At 60.9% G+C, this 20,537-nt stretch overlaps 1 protein-coding gene across 1 annotated transcript; it reads right to left on the minus strand.

Moving 5' to 3' along the window:
• Positions 1 to 11,270: 11,270 nt before the first annotated feature.
• PSMF1 (proteasome inhibitor subunit 1) lies at positions 11,271 to 19,365 on the minus strand. The gene is made up of 7 exons (XM_075021923.1): positions 19,075 to 19,365; positions 17,939 to 18,091; positions 17,286 to 17,368; positions 16,427 to 16,612; positions 14,803 to 14,856; positions 12,631 to 12,789; positions 11,271 to 12,519 (listed from the first exon to the last, which is right to left on the minus strand). Exons 1-7 carry the CDS (start codon positions 19,201 to 19,203, stop codon positions 12,468 to 12,470), a joined length of 816 nt encoding a protein of 271 aa, XP_074878024.1. The 5' UTR covers positions 19,204 to 19,365; the 3' UTR covers positions 11,271 to 12,467.
• Positions 19,366 to 20,537: the final 1,172 nt, after the last annotated feature.

Consider the following 20,537-nt stretch of genomic DNA (forward strand, 5'->3'; position numbering starts at 1 on the left):
ACAAGAGGGATTTAGTGGAGCGTGAGGGGATGGGGGACCCAGGCGAGTCCTGAGGGAATTGGGGGGGAGCAGATTTAGCAGGATCCTGAAGGAATGGAGGGACGCAGCCAGGCGCTGAGGAAACGGAGGGAGATTTAGCAGGGCCCTGAGGAGATGAGGGCACCCAGCCAGGCACTGAGGGGGACCGGAGGGGGATTTAGCTGTCCCTGAGGGGACAGAGGGACTTGGCGGGGCCCGAGGGTCGGTAACGGGGCGGGAGAGCTCTGCCGGCGGACAACTCCCCCCCCCCCCCGCCGCCGCCGTCAGGTAGTGAGGCGGGAGCTCGCGCTGAGCACCGGCCCGCTGCCCCCCCCGGGGCGGCTGGAGCTGCTGCCGCAGGGAGAGCAGGGGGGGCCCGGGCCGCGCCGCTCCTCTCGGGGGCCGGCTCCTTGTCCTCGGGGCCGGCCGGCAGCCCCTCGGGGTCCGCTGAGGAAGCCTTTCGCTGTCCGGAGCGGGCGGGGAGGGAGTGAGGGGGGCAGCGCGGCGGCTTTTGGCCACGGCCCGTGAAGGGATTTGGCGGGCTTTTGAGGGGGGGTCTGCAGAGCCCGGTGAGCGTGTGGCTGCAGGGCTCCAGGGCAGGCGGTTCCCAGCGGGCTCCCAGGCAGGGGTCTGCTGGTATGTATAAATCAATCCCCATTCCTTCCTGGGGCTGACGGGGAGCACGCACGCACCTCCAGGAGCATGACGCTGCTCACCTCATGTTAGGTTCTGTGAATGGAAAGCACCTCCCCAGCTCTCTTCTTCTTCTTTCTTCTTCTTCTTCTTCTCTCCTCCTCCCAACCTCTTTTGCCCTTGACATTTTAAAAGCCTGCTTGGGAAGCACCACCCCATCGCTTTCTCTGCAGGTGAGCAGGTCCTGCGTGGCTTGGAGCATGTTTGATAAAACCGTCTGGGTAAAGGCAATTTGCAGAAGGAAAAAAAAAACAAAAACCCAACAAAAAAACAAAAAGAGCTTCAGATCTGATCTCTGTGCAGAGGGATAAGGGTAAAGGAGTGCAGCCACCCACCTGCGTCAGCCACAGCCACCACCAAGAGGAAAAGGCAGTATATTTGCACACTTACATATCACTAGCCAGAAAGAGAAAAAAAAAAATCTACCAGCTCTCCACTTCATGCTTTCCATGCTTTGCTTTATATTCAGGCAGGGCACAGCGAGTTTCCTGGTACTGCCGAGCCACAGCCCAGTGCATCAGCTGTTGCCATATCACAAGGCACCTGTGGTTTTCCCCATCTCCCGGGTGGCCTGGTGTTAGCTGAACATAATTAGATCTCAATTATCACCAGGAAAGTTTTGAGCCTCTTCCCAGCATGGCTCTACAGCTGGTCTTAGTGGAAGGCAGCGCTCCATCCCTTCAGTTGCCTTTAGGCAGAGCTGGTACCCTGGGCTGGGGCTCAGATGTGGCTGTTTGCAGAAGGAGAGGGGTTTCTGCTATAAAAGGCCCTTGGAGCGATGCATCCCCAATGCGGACCTGGAGGAGCCCCCCACGAGCCCCGAAGCAGGCATCCACTGTCCCTGCAAGGGTACGGAGCCTGCACGGGCACACCACACCCTGCAAGAGGGAAAAGACTTGCACCCGTGCCCGGCTGTGCCAGCTCCAGCCCTTCCCGGTTCCAACGCTGACTTCCAGCCCCAGGGTGCAGAGCCAGCCCTGCCTGCCTCGCTGGTGGCAACAGCTCCCGGGGGCAGTTTGCAGGATCAGAAACCCCACGGGCAGCCGGCACTGCGTGTGGATCACCACGTGCATGGGGAGCACCGGGGTGCTGCGTCCGTGGCACGCAGGGACCAGCAGTGCCGGGAGGGGAGGCCGCGATGTGCCAGGCACCTCTGGTTCTCACAAACTGCTGGATCTCCCCACTGGTGTGGAGCTGGCAGCTGGCTCCCAAATTGCCCGGCTGCTTTTTCCCTGACCTCCGAGTCACCTTGAGCCATGCTGGCTGCAGGCGTTCGCTCTGCTGTGGGATGCTGTGAATACTAAGGAGACAGGATTGAAAATTCACCTCTGCGGCGGGGCTGGATTGGGGTCAGCACTGCCAGCGGGCACTGGGCAGCCACAGCAGCCGTGCACACCCCAGAACTGGGCTGTGCTGTACGGGGGTGTGTTGGAGGGACCTGGAGGGACAGAGCCACGTCCACAGCCCTTCTGGCTCCTTCACATTCCTGCTCCTGCTGTCTCCTCTGCTGGCTTGGGGCTCCCCTTTGCTGTTCCTCTCATCCCCGTTTAACCATTTTGGCCGAGTGGTGGCATGTTCCCATCTCCGGCAGCCCCGTCTTGCTCCCTCACCCTGCTCCGTCTCCCAGGCTCCCTCCCTCCCTCCTCTTTCCATTTCTTTCCAAGCCCTCAGTCTCTCCCCTCCAGCGCTCCTGCAGATTCATTGTGAATTTTGGCAGCGCTGTCTCTGACCTTGGCTGTCTCCCTCCTCTCTTCGCTCCTGCGCTGGCAGCATAAATCTTGGCTGTCTCCATCTCTCCTCCCCTTCCCTTGGTGCCAGTGCCCGGGCATGGAGTGGCCCTTGCCAGCCCCCAGCCCCACGCTCAGCCAGATCAGGATCGGGCTGGGGAAGGCTTTCGGGCAACCCACTCACACCCTTCAGCCCTCCAAAGGCCCGAGGCCATCTCCCAGCTCCCATCCAGCAAAGGCTGCGGGACCCAGGGGCAGCAGAGCGAAAGCAGCGACATGTGCAGGATGCGTCCCTCCACCTCATCCATTGCAGGTGTCTTCTCGAGCATCTCTGTGGACTGGGGGGTGCAAGAGCAGCCCCCCAGGTGGCATGGAATCCTGATTCCATGGCAGAGTGCAGTATGGACCTGACCGCCATACCGGCTGCCTCTGTGCTCGCAGGCTCATCCCTCTCCGTGTATATACTCCCGTGTATGAAGGCAGGCGGGAGCCGCAGCACAAGTGGTTCTGCCTCTGCCCCCCAAATCCCCAGCCTTGCGGGGGTCCCAGCCTCAGCACCCTGGGCACCATGGGTGCATCGTCAGCTGCAGGGCTTGGGTGCTCAAAAACAACCATGGCTCTGCTCAGGAGCAGGCCGGCGGCGTTTCTGGTTTTCCCAGGGAATTTGGTGATGCTAGAGGCAGCAGTCCCCGGTGCTGGCGCATTCTCCTCCCGGCCCTGCTCCTGCCTGCCCGTCTGTTCGCAGGGATGTGCCCGCCTGCTCCAGATCCATCTTTTCCTGCTGATTCGGGACAATCTGTGTCCCGTGACCTACTTGTCTCCAAGCATCTTCTGCCTTCCTGCGGAGTGGGTTGGTACTAAAGCCTCTCTAAATGTGGTTAACGTGTCAGGATGCACTTACATTTATTTTTAATTCTGCTTCTTTCTTGGCCCACTTCTGGATGCGTCCCCAGGGACGCTGTGCTGGGAAGCCTCTGCATTTTGACACAGTGCACGGGAGCAGTGAGCGGGCGGGTCGCAGCACTCACAACCTCCACTGCAAACTTAAAAATTAATAAAATCATGTGTATCCCTGCCCCTGACGCAGCAAAAGGTGATGGGAGACCCCAGCCCACCCCACAGCCCCTGGCCCTGCTGCAGCTTGGTGACTGGAGGCACCACGGGTTGGATCCATTTTCGGGCAGTGCCGGTCAGCATTGGCCGCAATGTGAGCACGTCGCAGCAGGGAATGCAGGGAACCTGCAAACCCATTTTGCCGAGCTAAACAAATAATTAAAATAGATAGAAAACCTTCCCATGGCACGCTGGAGGAAAATTTTTAAAAAAAGTGAGAAAGTGGCTAAAAATTATCCAGAGGTTAATTTTTAACAGAAACTTTAGAGGTTAATGGGGGAGATGTTCAAGGAAGGATAATGTTGTCACCCATCATTAAGCAACAGTGGCACAAGCCAAGCTGGCCTTGCCGGGACTGTGCCAGCACCAGTGCCTGGAAGGGTGCTGAGCCTGTCCAGCCCTCAGCCTGGCTCCCTCAGAAATTACAAATGCGCCTCTTTTTTTGGTGTGTGCATCCCCCCTAAACTCTCTGAACCCCTTTGATCAGTTTTAGCTGTATTTGACAAAGACTTCAGACAAAGTCCCTGCCTGTGTCATAAAACAGGTGGTTGGAGATTCCCATCTGCTGTCCCCACGCCGGAAAACATCCCGGCACCGTAGGTCGCGTGGAGCCCAGCGGGGCTGCAGAAGGACTCACTGTGCGGGGGGACCAGGGTGCAGGGCACAGGGTGGGGGGTCAGGGCACCGGCCACACGTCCCCGCAGTCCCAGCGCTGCGAGCTCACCCAGTACCGGCGGCAGCAGCAGCATCGGCACATCATCTGGTGCGATCGCGGGTGAGCTTGTGAAGATGCCGGAGGCATGTGAATGTGCTGAAGGGAATGGCAATGTGATGGACAAATCTTCCCGGCAGCTTTCAGCAGCCCACCCGCTATCGCTCAGGATTTACGTCCACAGCCCCATCTCCAGGCACCGCTCCAGACACGGAAATAGCACACGTCTTATTAACAAACGAGCTAAAAGCGTGCTGCTGCCAGCAGGTCACTGCCGGGGCTCAGGCCTGGATCCAGTTTCAGGTCAGGGAGAAGCGGAGTACGGGTGCTAACACAAGTGGTCTGTGAAAAATGGAATAAATAGCGTGGTGAAAGGCGGGGGTGAAGAGGGGGCTCTGTGCCACAGGACTGTGGTGGGACCGTGGCCACGGGGGCCAGCCCGGCTGGGGGAATGGCTCTGGGCAGCGAGCACCGTCACGGACTCTTCTGTCCCAGGCTGGAGCATCTCGTGCCTGGCCCAAACCCAGGTCAAGCCCTGACCGTTTCCCTGGGGATTTGGGGACAGGCTTGGGCCTTACGGGGGCTCTCAGCAGGCAGCCGGCCAGGCTGGAGCTCTCCCTGCTGCGTTCCGGGCTGGGAGCTGCAGGGACTCGGGATGCAGTCCCAGTGTCCTCAGCCCAACTCTGCCCCGGGTCCCCAACGGGGTACAGCTGGTTGTGGGGTGCCCAGCCAGCACCCCACGGGCACGTCCCCCGGGCATGACCCCCGCTCTCCCCCGTGCAAAACCCACCGTACTGCTCTGTCCTCTCCACCCGTGCCCCTTCCCACGCAGCCGCCCCCCCCTCCACCCCCCCAACCCCGGGGTACCCAGAGAAGGTGCCGGTGCTGTCGGGGGGTGCACGGAGGGTCCCCTGTTGCAGGCGGGGCGTGCACAGACGGTGCCGGTGTGCAACCGGGCGTGTGTGCGTGCCTCTGTGTGTGTGTGTGTGTGTGTGTGTGTGTGTGTGCACCGGCGAGGCCGGCAGCTCGGGGCACCCACCGCCCGCCGCCCCGGCTGCACCGGCACCGGCACCGGCCCGGGGAACCGGGGACGCGGCGGGGGTAGGCAGCCCGGCGCGGGGTTTTTTTTTTTGGGAGGGGGAAGCAGGTCGGTGCGGGCACCGGCGGGGCGGGCAGACGGAGGCGGGACCGGAGAAGAGGGAGCGGAGCCCGGCGTGGGGACCGGGGCCCCAACCCGGTGCGGGGAGGGGCTGGGTGCGGGGACCGGGGAGGTTGGGTGCGCTCCGGGGGTACCGGAGGGGAGAGCCCGGCGGGGGAAACGGGGTCCGGGAGGGGCAGCCCGGCGGGGTCACAGGGACACGGGTCTCCGAGGGAGCCGGGGGGGGGGGGTGTCAGCCCGGTTCGGGGAGGCAGGTGCCTGGTCCGGGGATAAGGGAGCAGCCCGGTGCGGCGACCCGGGTCCGGGGAAGGGGGGGACAGCCCGGTGCGGGGACCCAGCTCCGGGGTTCGGGTAAGCGGGATTCCGGGCGAAGGAGCAACCCGGTTCGCGGACCTTGGGGTCGGGGCGGGTGGGGGGGGTCGGCAGCCCGGTCCGGGGGAAGCGGCTCCGGGGGTGGGGGAAGAGCATCCCGGTGCGGGTCCGTCGCTCACCTCTGGCCCCGCAGGCCGGCGGCGGCTCCATGGCGTCCCCGCGGGCGGCGGAGCTGCGGAGCCCGGGCGAGGCGGCGGCGGCGGCGGCGGCGGGCGGGGGCGGCCCGGCGGGTCCCGGTGCGGGCCCGGGGCTGGCGCTGGCGCTGGGCTGCGCGTTGAGCGGGGCGGCACTGGTGGTGCTGGCGGGGGCCGTGCCGCGGGCGGCTCGTCCCGACCCGGCGGTACCGGCGAGGCAGATGGAGCGGTTGGAGGCGCGGGCGGCTCGGCTCCGCGCCCGCCTCGATCGCTGCACCGTAGCCGGGTTGGCGTTGCTGGCCCTGGGCGGGCTACTGCTCGCCGCCCTGCTGCTGGCCGCCGCCGCCGCCCGTCGCCGCGCCCGGGCCGCCCGCCGCACCGGTGGTACCTACGGCTCGGTACGCCTGAGGATGCGGAGGGTGTCGGCCGAGGGGACGCGGGCGCTGCTGGAGAACCAGCTCAGCCCCCCGTCCCAGCCCCCCGAGGGGCCGGGCTCCTAGTCCAGAACGCCCCGGGGACCCCGGGCTGCCCTGGGGACCCCACGCCGTCGGCAGAAGCGGGGGTCCCCTCGCCGCGCCCCGACACCGATGCCGTCCGCGGAGGCTTCGCCCGGCACCCTTCGGCCACCTTCCTCGCCTTCCCGGACGCTTCACGGATGGGGGTCCGTCTGGCAGCACCGGAGCGATGCGGCTTTGGGATGCCCCGCCAGACTGCACGGCTTCTGCCCGGGCTGTTCCCCGCCACCGGCATCGTGGCAGCACAGCCTTCGGACGCCCCGCTCGCCTCCCCGGCATCTTCCTGGATGGGGTCCTGCCCGCCAGCATCGGGGCAACGGCACCTTCGAGATGCCCGTGGGATTTCCGTGTCGCGGCCAGCCGCAGCCTCGGCTGGACACAAGGCCGAGCTCCCCGCCACAGCCGGCTCCTTCCCGGCAGCCAGGGCCTGGGGCCGGCTGCTCCTCTTTGGGATGGAGCTTCTCATTTTCTGCCATCAGTGACCTTTTTTAGCAATAGTTTCTTGTAAAACTCTGTGGCGTAGAGTTGGCTCTTGCACCGCTCTGGGCAGAAAAGAAGGAGACAGCGAGCGTGACCACCAGCCATGCAGTGGGGTCCAGCCCCCCACTGCCCCCCAGCCCTTGCACCCCACCAGCCCCACTCCGGAGAGCGGGATGAAGGCCGGACACACGCCCGCACTGTGCTGAGCATCCCACTCCCACCAGCAACCCCGGAATGGCCTCCTCAAAAATCATGGTGCTCTGTCCGGAGGAGAGAGGACAATTCCCAACGCCTCGAAATTATGTGGTTCTTCTGTTCCCATGTTAGACAGGCAGCTCTGCCCGCCGGGGTGCCCGCGCGCGAGCCTTTGTGCTGATCACAAGGGCCATTGTCTGCGGCGTGAAGGTAAAATTGCATCTCGGGAATTAAACATGAAGCATCATTAAAGCACAATGTTCTGTGGAAAGAAAAATCGGTATGAGCAGGATGCTGAGAAAGGGAAATAATTATCCCATAGGAAAATGCAGACCCACAAAAGGTGATGCTTGTCATGAACTGCCACCAGGTTTTAATCCATCCCATAAATTACTCGCTTCAAATGTTTCCAGGCAGAGACAAATCTCGCCAGACAGCCTGACACAAGATAAAAGTCATTTTTACATGCAGTGTGATTGCGTGGGTCAGGTTTTGTTTCAGGGCTTCCAGTGTCCCCCTCGGATGCTGGGCACAGCATCCTCTGCCCTGTGTTTTCATTTCTAGCGCTTTGCAGCCGGTTCATCCTGTTGCTGCGAAGGGCCACACATCCCTCTCTCCATCACCACGTCACCCATCCACACTCCATATTTATTTTAGGGTCCCAGCAAATGGCCTCACGCCCACAGCCCTGGCACCCTGGCACCTTTCCCTGCGGTTAAACCATGCTTGGGGCAAAATGGGTGGCTGTGCTCCACTGTCCCCTAAACAGGCATCGCCTCTCCCCACATCCCTGGGGTGAACGGCTGCGAGCAGAGCCTGCAGGGTCAAATGAAGGGCCCAAGCAGGGCAGGGAGAGTAAATGCTATCATGACTGTCATGGAGGGGCTGATCCTGGGGCAGGGGGGCCACACCGCAGGAGGAAGGGGAGGAAGGGGAGGAAGGCTCTTGTGCAGGGTCTGCTGGGGGAGCCCTGGGTGTTCGCAAGGAGACTCCCCTGGGAAAGGCAGAAGTCCCTCCCGCAACTCTCACCGCTGCTCCTGTGAGCCTGGATTAGAAAATAAACGCATTAGAGGGAGAAATCATCCTCATCAATTTTTGTCATTTTAAATAACGTGGAAGAGGTCTCTCTAGTATGAAAGGCTGAGCCTGGTTGGAGGTTACATCTGCTAAGCACCTGCTTTATGTGGGTGTGAGAAATACTCCTGTGGGTTAGAGCATAAGGCTGCTCAAGAGATTCTATGCGAAGGGGCCATCGTTGTTTTGTCGGCGCATTGCTGGGCTGTCCCTCGAGGACCTGCAGGACTGGGGGAAAGCCTCTCAATTGAGATAAATACATTTAAAGTGAACAAAGTGCGGCAAGGAAGGAGTGCCATTAAAGAAGCTCCCCCAACAAGAGCTTCAGGGCTGGGAAATGTTTTTGTACAGAGACCCCCGGGCTGAGGTGGAAGGTGGCTGCAGCAGGGGCACGTGGAGCTGCTGGCAGCCCTGGAGCCACTCTGCTCCATGCTGCAGCCGGCTGCCCCCCGGTTCCTCCCTGCATTGGCCTGGCTATCCCTTCATCGCTCCCGGCAGATGTTGGGGAAGAGCAGCACAGCCAGCTTGAAGCGCTGACCTGCGATGGTTAATATGCAGGGGTGTATTTAGGAAGCAATCAAAAATATTCCAGGGTGGTGAGAAAAATCTGGCTGGAAATGGGGGGCTGACACCACACAGCTCGGGTGGGATGAGGGTCACCGGCCCCTCAGCGCAGGAGGGTCTGGGGGCTTCACCCACCCATAGGAATTAGGTGCTGCTGGGTGGGTCAGAGGCAGCTTTGAGATACCCCAGAAAAAGTTCCCCCACTCCATCCCCTGGAGGTGCAGTGAAACCAGCCCGATGGGAGAGCTTTTCACCCCTACGTGCCATTTCTGGATCCCTTTCAGTTTCCATGGGAGAAGCCGGTTTTGCCGGAGGCAGCGGGAAGGTGCGCGATGGGCAGTGGGGAGGACTGGGTGGCACCGTGCCCGGCAGTGAGGGGAAGGGTCCTGCTGAATGGGGGGGCACCGAGAGCAGCATGGCAGGCAGCAGATGCCCACCCAGGCCTCGCTGCCTTCCTGCAAAGCTGGGGACAACAGCAGCTGCCTCATGCTTTGCACAGCCGCACCCCGGGCAGGTTGCCCCGATGCCACGGGGATGGGCAGCACAGCTACAGCGAGAGGTGCCGGGCAGGGCACGAGGTTGGCTTCCCTCCGGCAATGCCACTGCACCGGGCCATGGACTATATGGTGCAAGGGCAGGCAGTGCGTCCTCATCCCCCCCCTCAGCACAGAGGTCTCCGCTTGTGCCGGGGTGAGCAAAGAGGGAATGGCCCTGCATGCCTTTCCCAGTCCCGTATAACAGGGGCTGCTTTGTTTTCCTGTTGGTGCAATACACTTGCGTTCCCGGTACACGGGATCCCGGGGACGGAGCATCGTCTGCAGGGTAATTAGCAGCATCGGGGGCTCTGCCTTGGGAGCGTGCGGGGCAGGTGCTGCTGGGCTGGGCAGGCTGGCAGATGGCCTGAAGGACTCTCCGGGGATCTCAAGCCATTACCAATAATCCAGCGTCTTTCTTCAAACATGACATGGAAGCGCCTCGCCGGTGCTGCGGGAGGAGGGAGGGCTGTGCCTGTGCCAAGACCGCACACGCCAGCCCCAGCCGCTCTTCACGGCCTCCCCATAAAATTAACTCGAGGTGTGTTGCTCGCTGTGCTCCCTTGCATGTTAATGCTTTCCGTCGCTTAGGTTAGCACCAGCCGTGCCGGTGACACGCGGCGGGGGGCCTGGACTGTCCCTCTTGCTGGTGGGAGACCCGGCCCTTGCAGCCACCGTGCTCGGCGTGGTACGAGCCCGCAGCAGGGGCGGCTGCCCCCCAACCGTGCTCGGGAAATGGGGTCTGTGTCCAGCTGCCAGAGGAGGGTCCTCGCCTCCTTTTACCCCTTCTCTCCCGAGAGCAGACAGCACAGCCCCAAGAGCCTCGAGGGTCAGGCCCGGGCCTGCAGCGGGCACGGCTCCATGCCGGGCACTCGCCCTCTTTGAAACCCCTCTCCTCTCCCACCTGCTCCCCCAGCTGCACAGTGCCGTGCACCCGCTGGAGTTGAGCGCTGCAGACAAAAGATTGTTTATCAGGACCCAACGCAGCCTCTCCCAGCGCTGGCTCGCTTTAATTAGCCCCATCAAAGCCGGCTGCGTCTCTCCTTCCTGAAAGGTTGCAGAACATGATTAATTCAGGCGCAGAAAGCAGCCGCCTCCTGCAGAGGGGGGCCCCTCTGATAAGGCCAAAGCTGTTTCCTCTCCCCAAGCACTCTCCGTCTCTCAACCCCATGCAACGAGGTCGGGGGCTCCTTTCTCCTGTGGCGAAGCTATGGATGGGCTCAGGTTGCCCCAGGAGCCGGAGGGGACAAGCAGGAGTGGCCTCACCAAGCCCTGGGTCTCTCTCCCCGTCCCACCCATGCTGCAAGCGCAGCTGCTATCTGCTCCGGTCATGGGCATCACCCACTGCCCATCCCTGGGTCTGCAGGTGGGACTGTCCACCAAAAACCCCAGGGATGTTCAGTAGGAGTGACACATCCCCACCAGGTCTGGGCTCAACACCAGCTCCTGGGAACGTGGGGGTCCACATGCGAGCCCTGGGGAGATGCAGGGGATACTCCAGCTGCCCCCAGTGCTCCATTTCTACAGACCATCCTCCCTGCTCCCACCTGCATGCAGCCCAGGGTTACACGCCGTAACTTGGCTTTATTAGCTGCATTTGTAGGCAAAGGGGTTTTAAAAGGAAAAAGCCTTTGGGGAAAAGAGATAAGACAGGGGGATCACTTCCCCCCTTTTTATTTATGCCAGCACGGCTGCATGCAGCGTACCGACGGCATTCAATACCCCAGAGAGCCAATTACCGCAAAGAGCACAGCCAGAGCCAAGGATGGGCTGCTCTCCACTTAATTTTCTTAATACAGTCACATCGTCTCGGAAAAGCGCTGCTGCTCAGGGGAAGGTACAAAGTGGGTTCCCAGCGTGAATCCTCCACCTCGGGGAGGGCAGGCACAGCCTGGGAAGAGCTTCGGGGCTTCCCTTTTCATGGCAGGGAGAAGGGGGCTGCAGCTGGGGGGGCCACCCCCAGCAAGCACCAACACAACAATGTTGTCAGGTTTTTATTTTGATCTCATGAACATCCTTCCAAGAAATCAAACCACGAGAAGAAAAAAATAGTATGAAACCCTGACAGGACAGACGAGCTGCGGCCCCAAAATTAACTGACCTGTGGGGAGCTGCAGGGAAGGGAGGAGGTTTCCAGAAAGAAGTCAGGAGCCTGAGCCACACAGAACTCTCCCATCCTCCCCGAGCTGTTTGGCAGAGTTCAGCCAGGCAGAGTTGCACCAGCCTCATGCAACAGGACTGACAGTAGCGTAACATGTTCCTATAAACCTCTTCTGCAAAGCAAATCCCACACCGGAGCCCCCTCTGCACGTTCCCAGAAGGGTCCCAGCTCAGTGCCAGGCTCAGCTCCGCCGTGCCTGGAGAGCCAATGCCGAACCCGTCAGGTCGTGTGGGTACCGAGCACCCTCCCTCCTACTCCAGCCCTGCGTGGTGCCCGGCGGGCAGCCCTCGCCACGCTGCCTGCAGGGCTTCACATGCACCCCAGGAATGAAAAACAACACGGCTGCTGGGGAGAAAGGGGGCACAGTGGGGCCAGGAATTCAATATATGTCTCTTCTCGTGCACGTTAAAGGCTTTGCTGTTGGTGCACTTTAAACCCAGTGGGCATAGCCACGCAGAAGCTGATCTCAGCCACTGCCAGGCATCTGCCCATGGAGACCCTTCTAGCCCCTCACACTAATCCAACCTTTACTTGGATAAAGAGCAAGAAACCATCTCTGCATGTGAAGCCTGCTCCAGCTGCCGCCTTCAGCCAGGCTACTGCAGCACAGGAGCGGCAAGAAGCCAGCTCTCTCCTCAGCACCGACTGCTTCTGTAACCCCAGCAGCAAAAGCGGTGCCACCCAGGAGAAGCAGAGAAAACCCCATGGCATCCGGGCTGTTCTCGGAGCACCGCGCTACACTCCACGCTGCCACCTCGCACAGGGCAGGACCACTTCAGCCGGGTGCAAATGGCCAAACACCCTCAGAGGAGCACGGAAAGAAACAGACCTACTGCCTCCTCTTGTGTTCTGCACACAGGGAAACCTTTATAGCTGGTCTGACACAGGAAGGTGGCCCCGAGTGGGGAGAAGAAAAACGCTGCTGAAAAGACTGAAGTCCACCAAACGGGCAATGAAGTGGGGAAAGTGCCCCGGCCTCCCAGGAGACTGCTCTGGCCGCAGCCATGGGGTGACTCCTCACATGAACATGTCATCATAGCCTGGAGGGGGAAGGTGGTCGGGATCTGGCCTGGAAAGAAATTCAGAGCAGAGTCAAACCAGAAGCGAGAGCTCAGTCTTGCAGCAACATGGACGAGCCAGGAGAGCAAGCTGGGGATACAAGGCACAGCCAAATACCTACCTGGATCTACCAGCCCCTAATGGGCCAAAGGGGTCAAATCTGGCGCCTGGTGGAACTGCTCCCGGGGGAAGCCGGCCTGGGATGCCCGACGATGGGTCAGTGCCAGGCTGTGGGAAGCCAGACCGGAGAGGATCCACGATCATTCCCCCACTCCGACCTCTGGGGAGAGGAAAGGCAGAGAAGGAGATGAGATGGGCACTGGTGAGAGGAGCAAAGCATGTCCCTGTGCCAAACCTCTGCTGCAGGAACACCGAGCACAGGAATGTGGGGTTAAGCTTACACATGGCACATGGGAAGGAAAGCACTCCTAACCCACAACACAGGCCAGGACAAGCCAGTGAGGTGAGCCCATGGCAGAAAGATAGAGAGCCCTTCATGTGTGTACATATGCATGTGTAAGACTGCTTGGGCACACCTGATCCTTGTCCCATGGTGGCTGCTGTCTGTGACAGGAGGGAACCCAAATGCATCACACTCTGCTTCTGCCCGGGGTTATCCCTGCCCTGCAGACCTGCCTGAATTATGCCACAACACAAGGTCAGGGGCAAGATGTAAATCATGGCTCCTCATCATCCTAAGGTGGGAGTCTTACGGCTGCAGAGACTGCGCCCAGGTCAGCAAACACGCAGGTCCGGGGCACTATGGTGCCAGCATACCCCAAAGCCTAGCTGGAGACAGGCACAGGGAAGCAACAGCCCTCGCCTGCCTGCCTTCCTCACAGCCAATGCCAAACCAGACACTCAGAGCAGCGGAAAGGCAGCTTCCCTCTTCCCCCAGTTCCCACAAGGAGCCATTTAGGGCATCAGTAATGGCTGGTAAGTCCCGCCGAGGAAGCATCAGACCCACTGGCCCTCGCTGCCGGCTCATCCTCCCATCCCTGCTCTCTGCTCTCCTGGGCGAGCAGCATGTCCTGCCCTGCGCAGTGTCGCAAGAGCTCGTGGACCCAGCCGGGGCTCCCGCCAGCCTTTCCAAAAAGCTGCCTGGAAGTCATTTGCTGACCACGGTGGCTCCTCAGAGCTGCCCCACGCTGTGAGTGCCATTCCTCATGGTCGGCTTTGTGCAAACTCGGCTGGAGCCTCTGGACACCGCTGCCATCATACAAGTCATTAACAACCGCGCTAATGAGTTCCATTACGCCAGGCCGGCTGCCCAAAGTGCCCCGGGACAGCTAGGCCCCACGAGCATATGCCTGGGAGTCTGGGTCTCCCGCCCCAGCGCTGGCAGGTGTCAGCACACAAATCTGCTTCCATTTACAATCTTTTTTGTCATTTACAGAGAAACTTCTGATGAAGGGCTGGAGGCAGTGAGAGAAACAGGGTCCCCCCCCAACTGAACCCCTTCTCCTCGTGCTATCAGGTTTCCTTCCAGCCACCCAGGCTCCAGGCCTCTCCTTCCAGCCGGGCATGACATTTTTAGCTGGCCCTTTTCTAGCCAAACCCACGGAGAACCAAGTCTTGCAAGAGGGGAAAAAATGCAATCCCCACAGGAGAGTGGTTCCAAAGAGGACTCCCCTGGGCCACAGGACGCTCTGTAATGACTCCAAGAGCTGGTTCTTGTCTGACTATGTGCTTTTAATTGGAATGGAAGTTGACAGGTTCTCCTTGCCTGACCAAGCCAAAGACCAAGAGATGTATCTGTGAAGATCAGTCCCCCAGACAGCCCTGCTTTTACCCAGCCTTTCTCTTGAGTGCTTCAGACAGCCGGGAGGCTCACAACCAGGACTCGAGAATTTTGTGGACTCGGCTTTAAGCCTCCCCTTCTCCAGACTGCTGGGCTCTAGACACAGCAGCTGGTAACATTTTAAATTAGAGGCTTACATTTACTTAACGACGTATTCAGCTTTGATTTACTGAAGGAATTACTGCATGTTAAATGAATACAAGCTGATTATTAAACAGACACAGATTGCAACCTATCATCTATGCAAGAGACGGGATCTTATTACGATATTAGAACCATATTGAGGTTTAGCAACTGTCAATTGGTCCCTTGCAATTTGCACTGAATGACTGTCCCTTCACCGTCTGCACTTAGAGACACTTCACTGGACACCTGAGCCAGGCGGACTCCAGCTGTTCCAGAGAAGGTCTCCAGCACCCCCACACACCCCAAGGGCAGAGCAGGGGATGCTCCTTGGGCACACAAAGCATTACCTCTCCCAGCCGTACTCACCCAAGAGGGTCCAGGTCTTCCCCACCAACAGCAAAGGGGCTCAAGGGGGAAGGCCTGAAACACAGAACACAGCAAGACATTCAGTGAAGGGCAGACTGGCCGCGTGGAGCAGGCAGGAGCGAGCACGCAGGCAGGGCAGTGCAGCCAGTGTGGTTGCTGGTGCTGTGCTCATGGGTGCTCTCCCACGGCAAGCACTGCAGCACCCAAAGGGCCCTGGGACCTGCAAGACCCTGTGTGAGTGGGCTGGCGTTGGGAGCCACCCCATGCCCAGGACGCAGCATTCCCTGCTCCAGGGTGCAGCTGGGTGTGGACACCGGTGTGCGTGGTAGGCTTGCAGGAAGCTTGCTGAGATGAAGGGGGCCCTGCTGTTCCCACTGCTCCGGGCTGGAGCTGTCTGTGGACGCTGGGATTTTCCATGCCAGGGGCTCCCTGAGCAGTGCTGGGCTAGGCCAGGCTCTCCAGCACGTCCCGGCTGGAGACACAATGACAGTCCTACTTCCAGGAGTGCGAGGACAGTGGGGCGGTGAGCCTGCAGCCAGCTTCACATCTCCTTGCCAATACTATGTGCTAATAACATGGTTTCAGAGCCGTGCCCAGCTCCAGCCTGTCTGCCCAGGCCTCCCTGAGGAGCATCGCGCACCCTGAGCAGCCCTGAGCACCAGCAGACAGCAGTGGGGTTAAAGAACCAAGAGGTGACATGCAAGGCAGAAGCCACAGCCAGTCCCCAAGAGATGGCAGAGCCACCGCAGTATCTCTGACTTCCAAAGGGGATTACAGCTTGTTGGGGGGAAGAGGGGGGGAGCCTGCCTGCTTGCCATGTAGGAGGGATGGCTGGGCACGAAGGGGCCAGGGAGGGATGGTGAAGTGAGTGCCATGTGTCCCCTTTCCCCAGCTTTGCCAGCAAAGAGTTTCAAAGGGAAAGCAGGGTCAGGAGAGCACGGAGGAGAGGTCTCTGTTCCCCACAACACCTCCTGGGCCTTGCCCCAAGCCCTGGCTGGGTGCACCGTCCTGGGAGGGCAGCTCTACCTGCCACAGCAGGCAGGAGGCTTAGAGGTCGCCCCGGTTCTGTGCCAAGCAAAGGCAGAGCTCTGCACCCACCACATGCCTTCTCCTCTCTGCCATGAGCAGAGACCCCACAGCTCTGCTAGAGCCCACATTATGAACTGACACCCAGTGCTCTGATGTCCCTCCCGGAGGCTGCTTGGCCCCATGACGGCACCGTCCTCCCCACTGCTGTCCCTGCTCTGCCAGCTCCGGAGTCCTGACAGTCCCTCAGCCAGCACAGAGCAGGGCTTCCCTCCTTCCAACCTCACACCTTCCCCCCAGCCCTGTACGGTGCCCTCTCCCTCCTGGGTCTGTAGGTCTCCAGCTACACCTCCAGGCAATGCCAAAGGAGGGTCAAACCAACACATAGCTCCAGAACAGGCCATCCCTCAGTGGGCAACCTAAATCAAACCCAAGCATTCAGCCAATGAGGCTGAAACTGGCTGGGGAGGGTTTGGATCCTCTTCGCTCCCCATCCCATGCGTGCAAGATGAGGACCAGAGGTGTAGTTTGGAAAGCTGTGCCAAGACCACGTCCCATCTAGCAGAGGACCATCAGCAGCCACTCACTCTTTACTCACCAAGACGGTGCTCTTGTGCCTGTTGGCTGCCGGGGAGGGATCCTGAGGGGGTCATAATCCCGGTGCAAGTCAGGATCCTTCTTCTCAGCCTCCGGCTCCTTTTTGGCCTTTTCTGTGGGGGGCCCAAGGGGAGCGATGATGCCTGAAGCAATCCTTGTCCTCAGCTCCTCGGTGTTCTTGTACACCCTGCAGGGAGGAGAGACAAGGCGGTGGGCTGGGGAGGCCACTGCACCTGGGCATGAGGTGCTGGACAGGCTGCAAGAGGGGTGCTGAGCAGACAGACAAGCCCAAAGCATCCCTGGCAAAAACATGTCCCCATCTGGCAGCACAGAGGGGACGGGAAAGGGTAACAGCACACAGTGGCACCAAAGCCCTCACCCCATTTAAGATGGCAGAGGTGCCACCCAGCCCAAGGGACTCCCTTGTGCTGTGGCCACAACCCAACCAGTTTGCCCTGGAGGAAACCACAGCACATAGCACTGGTCTTTAGCAAGGCCACAGGGTGCCTGGGACATGGCTGAAACCGTAGCACCCCTGGGCAGTGTCCACCCAGCACAGACAGGCAGGCAGTGCTCTGGAAATAAAAGTGCTGGGCTGGTCTGGCCCATTCCCAGGTGGGACGACTCTCCCCTGGGCTCCGACCCACAGTCCCACTGTTCCCTAAATCTCTCTTGCCTGCCAGCAGCGCAGAGGGAGGCAGGGCAGGGAGTTCTGGCTGCATTTCAGGGCTGGCTGGCCTTCCCTTGGGGTTTGCACTGGGGAGGAAAGTCCTCCAGGCTCCTCCTAACCTGGTCTCTGCCCCCTGCCTATGCTGCTGGGACATTTTCTCCTGCAGAAAATACCAGGGAACTGAGATTACTTGTGGAAATCGTCCAGGTGCTCTGGGTTGATGTAGTCAGCCACTGCCAAGGTCACATCTGCCACCTTCTGAGAACTGCGATCCTGGCAAAAGACAGGTAAAGCATAGAGTCAGCAGCCCGGCAGAGCTGGGAATGAGGGAAGGAGCAGGTATAACCACAGCCCGAGGCTTGGGACACAAGGAACGGGCTCACCTGCTTCCTGCCACATCCCTGTGCTGTGCCCGAATCCCCAGGAGCAAACTGTCATGTACAGCAAGGCTCTCCCTGCTCCCTCCCCCAATCTGGGCTGCAAAGGCTGAAAGACTGAGCAAAAACAACCCAGGCAGGTGCTTGCTGGGCACAGGAGAAGATCTGCAGAAAAGTCCTGAGCTTGGAAAGGGACAGAAATGGGGCAACTCCTGGGCCAGAGTGCACAAGGCAAACTGCATCACTGCCCCAATGCAGCCAGCATTTGACCAGCTTCACGCTGGGCCACGTCTTCTGCCACACAGGCAGCCCCTAACACCCCCTGGGTCTGCCCCATCCTGAGGGACAAACGCTGCCACAAGGTAGAACAAGTGACAGAAAAAAATTAAGAAATGGACTCTGCTGTTCTTTGCAGCCGCTGCTCCCAAAGGACCCCAAACCCGCAGGGACCAGCGTGGGTGCTCACCATGACATTGAGGATCATACTGTCTTCCACCATGATGGCCTTCAGCAGCAATTCACGGGCATCATCTGTGGACTTGTAGCGCAGCGTATACACCTCCTTGTTGGCTTCCCAGCCGGCGGGCAGCAGCTCAGACTTCCTTTCATCAGGACCTGGCTGCAACAGAACAGATGTGCTGCTGAGACCCTGCCCACGAGCCCAGCACACTGCAGGGCTGGTGGGACCTGTCTTGGCTGCACAGAGAGATCCAGGAGGGGATCTAGGTCTCTGGGAGGGGATCTCTCAGTGCCTTCCAGGTTTTGACCGCAGGAGCAGGGGTTTACTTCCCTACGGGCTGGCCCTGCCTGCTTGCCAGCCTCCCACAGGGTCCCTGCGCTGGAACAGGAGGGATACAACCACCCTTTGCTGAACAGGAGGAGATAACAAAGACCCAGACTGGGGGATCATGCTCTTCCCTGCCTGGCACCTCTCAGGTCCCCAGCACAGGACAGAGCTGTCTGGGGTTGGGGGAGAAGGCTGTCGTCCTATTTGTCCAGCCCCACAGCGGTACTGCCGGGGGTCACTGCCCCACACTGTCCCCTCCTCTAGCACTGCGGGGTTTCTCTGTTAAAACAGTGCCTTGCACCCCCACCCCTGCCCCCCCAGCACCACACCAGGCACCTCCCAATGCCCCCCAGCACCGCACCAGGCTCCCAACCCACTAGACCCCTGCCACAGCACTGGCTCCAGCACCAAACTGGCCCTCTCCCTGCTATTGTGCCAGCCCCCCCCCCCCCCGGCACTGGGACCCGTCCCCGGCACTGCATTTCCCCCCAACGCTGTCCTGGACACCCCCCTTTCGGTATGGCATTCCCCCCCCCCAGCACCACACCGACCTCACCAGCACCGGGACCCCCCGCACCCCCCCAACGCCGCACTGACTGCCGCAGCACTAGGACCCCCCCCAAGCAGCACTGAGGCCCCTCAGACCCCGCACCGGCCCCGTTTCCCCCGACATCCCCAGCGCCGCACGCCTTCCCCCCCCCATCCCACGCCTCCGCCGGCAGCGGGCGCCGAGCTCGGGCGAGCGGCGCTAGGAAAGGCCGGGGCTCGGCCGCGGCCTACCGCGGCGGAGGAGCCCAGCCCGGCCCGGCTCGTACCTGGTCGCCGGCGCCGAGGCAGCGGTAACCGTGCCGAACCAGCTCCCAGTGAACTCCGCAGATCAGCGCGTCCTGCGGGCGGGAGATGGCGGCCAGCGCCCAGGCGTACAGCGGCTCTAGCCCCGCCATGGCCGCACCGTAACGAGCAGGCTCGGCCGGGCCGGGTCCAGCGGCGGGGTAGCGGGGGGGCGAAGCCGGCCGGACAAGGCCCCAAACGCCGTGCCCGGGGAGCGGAGAGCCGTACCGGGCTAAGGCCGGGGCGGAGCCGGGCCGCCCTTCACTAGAGGGCCCCCGTCCGCTGCGCAAGGCCCGGGCCTGGCGACACCGAGGAACGGGCCGGGGGCTCCGGTCGCCGCGGGGGGCTGGGGGGGACGAGCCGGGGAGGGATTTTCCTCTCACCCCCGGGAGAAATTTAATGTTTCTTCCCACAGCGGGAGAGAAGGGTCTCGCCGAGGTGGTGGGGGGGGTGTCCCTGCCCGCTGCCACCCCCTGCGTGGGGCTGGCAGCCTGTGGGTTAGGGTCTGCCCGACCCTCCGTCCCTGCCCCTCTCCCTGGCTCTTCCTCGGCACTTAGAAAGCGTCGGAGCCTGTGGCAGGGTCTGTGTGTGCTGCCGGAGCGAGCCTTTCCACCGTGAGCGAAGCACCAAACAGCCGTCGGATGGGTCTATTTCATTCCTTCCCCAGCTCCTTTCTCTGGGCCACAGTGTTTGTAACGCCTAAATTCTATTAAAGTTGCCACTCAAAGGTACTTCAGGGGCTTTTTTTTCCCTGTGCCGGAGCTGGTGTCCTCGGTGCGGCTGGCCCGAGGCTGGGGCTGGGGATGAAGCAGCCCCACGCCGGAGAACGCCATCGTCTGCCGCTTTCCCAATCCGAGCTCCAGCTCCTCAGGGACGCTCATCTTGACTTCGTTATGCGTCAATTAATTAACTCGCACTGTTCGCTCTTTCCATTTCCCCTTCAAGAAGTCACCGAGGCTGAACAATCAACCGCAGACCGGCAGGCCTGCCTGCCCAGCAGCCCCCGCGGCTCGGCGCTGCCCGTTCGCACGAATCATCGCCGCGCTGGCCGGGGAGCTGCCGCAACTCCCGCTCTTCCCCCCGCCAATCCCAGCTCTGTGGAATATGGCCGGAGCTTGAAAGCCGAGAGAGCCGTGCCGGACTCGGCAGGAAAGCTACCGCTGTTTTTTCCACGGGGCCGGGATTTCAGCGCGGGAGCCTCACGAGGGAGGCATCGGATGGGGATACAATGAGAACAGCAGGAAATGCCTCAGCCGGAGCTTTTCCAGCGCTGAGCTTGTGATTCACAGCAGCAGGCAGCGTTTCCGCCCCACGGCTCGCTCCCGGCGGGCAGCAGCCGCGGTTGCAGGCTTTGACGGCATCCACATTTCACTTTCCCGGCACAGCCCGTCCCTGGGTGGGCGAGGCGGATACCGGTAGCTTCATTCGAATGCCCCCTCCTGAGGCA

This window comes from Buteo buteo, chromosome 2 (assembly GCF_964188355.1).
Source record: "Buteo buteo chromosome 2, bButBut1.hap1.1, whole genome shotgun sequence".
Lineage (NCBI taxonomy): Eukaryota > Metazoa > Chordata > Aves > Accipitriformes > Accipitridae > Buteo > Buteo buteo.

Bases quoted from the DNA above. Each gene is read 5' to 3' on its own strand.
- PSMF1 (XM_075021923.1), bottom strand. From the start codon at position 19,203: ATGGCGGGGCTAGAGCCGCTGTACGCCTGGGCGCTGGCCGCCATCTCC. The intron at 18,092-19,074 runs GTACGAGCCGGG...GTTCTGTTGCAG, and splicing joins GCCTCGGCGCCGGCGACCAG to CCAGGTCCTGATGAAAGGAA. The intron at 17,369-17,938 runs GTGAGCACCCAC...GTCTTTTGCCAG, and splicing joins GTATGATCCTCAATGTCATG to GATCGCAGTTCTCAGAAGGT.